The sequence below is a fragment of the Microtus ochrogaster genome, unplaced genomic scaffold, assembly GCF_000317375.1.
Source record: "Microtus ochrogaster isolate Prairie Vole_2 unplaced genomic scaffold, MicOch1.0 UNK5, whole genome shotgun sequence".
Classification (NCBI taxonomy): Eukaryota; Metazoa; Chordata; class Mammalia; order Rodentia; family Cricetidae; genus Microtus; species Microtus ochrogaster.
The window spans coordinates 9384776-9388107 of record NW_004949103.1 but is presented as its reverse complement, the minus strand read 5'-3'; the positions used below and the strand labels follow the sequence as shown (position 1 = coordinate 9388107).

General features: G+C 43.9%; 1 protein-coding gene across 3 annotated transcripts in view; it reads left to right on the top strand.

The window, feature by feature from the left end:
• The window catches only part of Prom1 (prominin 1), a 101135-nt gene that overhangs the window by 64085 nt on the left and 33718 nt on the right, over positions 1-3332 (top strand). For all 3 annotated transcript variants that reach the window (XM_026788678.1, XM_026788679.1, XM_026788680.1), the window contains one exon: positions 918-1144. In XM_026788678.1, the coding sequence (XP_026644479.1) occupies positions 918-1144 (227 nt within the window). The remainder of the gene's footprint in view (positions 1-917; positions 1145-3332) is intronic.

Sequence of the window (3332 nt, the reverse complement as noted above, 5' to 3'; positions counted from 1 at the left end):
GAGCGTCTCTAGACGATGACTAAGCATGTGTTTCCTGGGCCTGAGCTGTTTTCTCACTCGTCTTTCCCTCTTTTTATTGTTCCATGAACTAAAATGGCTGAAATAAAGGATAGACCAGCGAGACAAAACTCAGGCGCAGAAACCAGCATGTGTGCTCTCTCATTTTCTCTGTGTTCTGCTCTCTTTGCTCCTACGCTCGTCTTGCTTTTCTGGTGATAAACAATTTTTACGGAGTCTCTGTACCCCATAGAGCACAGTAAAGAAACTGCCAAGATGGCCACTCCATTGTTAGGGGGGAGGTTTTTCTTGTAGGTAGGAGAGAGAAGATATCCTGAGGCAGCTGGAAGAGTCCAGAACAGAGAGAAAAGGAAGTAGACTGGACGTGGTCAACAGACTGGATATGGGCAGGGCTTTCTCCAAGAGCATCGAGAGAGCAGGGATGGGGGTGGAGGAGTATGTGAAAAAAAATCACATGGGTTTGGATGACAAACGTTCCCTCTCATTTCGAGCATCTGAAAACCTGGTCGCTAGTCAGTGAACGGTGCTGTTTGGGGGAAGCATTTTGCATTATGATATGGTCATGAGTTTGTGGGGGCCAAGGAGTACTTTGTTCTCATTTCTGACTGGTAAATGCTGGCTCTCCTAATAATCATTGCCCATATAAGGGTATAACTGATTCTTATGTGGATCAGTCTGCTTTGCTGACCAGGTAGTGGCACTCGAGGTGTCCTGGGTTTATGCTCAACTGCTTAATTAAGAAGAACCGTGGAGGAGAGCTGAGCTGGGTGAAGGGGCTGGCAAGGAGTCTTACGTCTTCGTGTGTCCTGCCCCACTGCCCTTGGCAGCTGTCTGACCTCACCTCCCGCTTTTTTGAGGCACTTATGTGGCCCACTCTGATTCTGGCTGTGTCCCTACAGCCATCAGGCAGACCAGGGATGCCCTGAAGAGCATGAATGACAGCCTTACAAGCATACGTGAAGGGAGCGAACAACTCAGCACCAACCTGACCGATGTGAAAAAAAGCATAGAGGATTCGCTCAACAACAACAACAACAACGAGTGTGCTTCAGAGCCGGCCAAAGATATCTGTGACAACATCAGATCAGAGCTAAGCAATCTGGGGAGCAACCTCAATATCATCCAGGTGAGCGGGCATGAGCTTGCCACAGCCAGGAGAACTAGCGGAGGTCCAGTAGGGCTAAGACAAGGGCCACCTATCTGGTGCACAGGGTCTTGGAATGGAAAACAGTAACTTCCAATGCTCGGGGAGTCTTTTGGGGGCATTTAATCACTGTGCTGGAATGGATGCAGCATCAGTTTAAAAAAATGTGGGGGACGTTTAAGAAAGTCTGTGCCATTTGATCATTTAGCAAGGTAAATTCAGATTGCAAAAGAAAAACAGACTACATGCTCTTCTTTAAATGTTTTTTAAAAAACTAGGTGCATGGAGATGTGGGGAGATGGCTCAGCAGGTAAGAGCCTTGCTGCTCTTGCAGAGGACTTGAGCTCAGTTCCAGACACTCATCAGATAGCTCACAGCTGCCTGTGACTCCAGATCCAGAGGCTACAACACCCTCTTCTGGCCTCCACAGGCACTGCACTCATATGTGTACATACCTCCATATAGATATATGATACACATAAGTAAAATAAATTATTAAAAATGCCAAAAGCTAGGCATATTAGTCATATATGCTGGAATAGACAATTCCATTATTTCCCCAAATTTTCCCCCTCATTTGAGATGAAAAATTTATATTTATATTAATTATACTTAATACATTGATTTAGTTGTATTACCATTCACATTCTATATAAAACAATATTTTAACATACTTTTTCCACTTTCATTTTTTTTATGAGTCATTTTTTTTTCAAGACTTCACATGTACTATCATTGTGTGTATATCTACTGAATTACTTTGGAAGTCATCAAATGGACTTTTTAGAAGTTAGTTCTGTGTTAGCAACTTGAAATATATGTTTTGAGAGGATGATATTGTCTGCTTTGTTGTTGCTGTTTGCCTTTGTGAGACAGGGTCTCTCAATAGTCTCACACAAGCAATTCAGGCAGACCTCAGACTTCACCCTCCCACCTTCCCCTCCCTAGGGCTGGGAATACGTGTCTACAGGCATGCAGGAATACAGGCATATACCACCACACCTGGCATTGTTGCTTTTTAATGTGGTTTTTTTTTTTTTGCATTTTTGTGAAAGCTGTAAATACATGCCACTCCTCCCATACCCTTAGACATCTCCGTGTGTTCTGGTTTCTTCTGTGCTGTTGTGATACAACACTTTGACCAAGAGCAACTTAGGGGAGAAGCATGTTTCTTTGACTAACACTTCCAGATCACTGTCTACCCTTCAGGGACAGGAATTAAGGCAGGAATATGAAGCAGAAACCATGGAGAAATGTTGTTGGCTTTCTCAATGGCTTGTACTTACCTAGCTTTTTTTATACAACCCAGGACACCTGCATAGGGAATGTTGCCTCCCACATTGGGTTGGGCTGTCCTGCATCATTTACTCATCAAGACAACACCCCAGAGACTTGCTGTAGGTCAATCTAATCTGGACAGTCCCTGAGCTGAGGTTTCCTTCTCAAATGACTTGAGTTTCACATTCACCGAGTGCCTGCTTCAGAAGCTTGCTGTGTCCTTGATGTATCCTTGTGTCCTGTTGAGAGCCCCAGGGCATGGTCCCAGGTGCCAAGATCTATCTTACTTGGAATTTATGTATAATTCTAGACTTGGAAAATTGGTTCCAGACTTCTAACCAATGTAACCTCCAGATACTTTACTTAATTTTAATATTATTTATTTACTTAGGTAGTTAGTTTGGTGAGTTTGGTTGAGGATCCAACCTAGAGTCTGGCATGGGTATTTCACCTCATTTAGACTGTAGCCTAAGCCCCTGTTTTACTTTTAAGAGTGATTTTTACAGGTTTATTTATAACTTCGTTCAACAGTGTTCGTTCTGTGCTAGCAATTGTGCAATCAACACATACTTTATCTGTACCTCATTAGCTGACTACAGCAGACCCACAAACTCTAAAAATCAGTGCTTATGGGCCCGGCGGTGGTGGCGCACGCTTTTAATCCCAGCCCTCGGGAGGCAGAGGCAGGCAGATCTCTGTGAGTTCGAGGCCAGCCTGGTCTACAGTGCGAGTTCCAGGACAGCCAGGGCTGTGGTATAGCTCACAACCTTCTTTAACCCAGTTCAGGTAATCAGTCTCCCTCTTCTGGCCTCCACAGGCACTGCACTCATATGTGTACATACCTCCATATAGATATATGATACACATAAGTAAAATAAATTATTAAAAATGC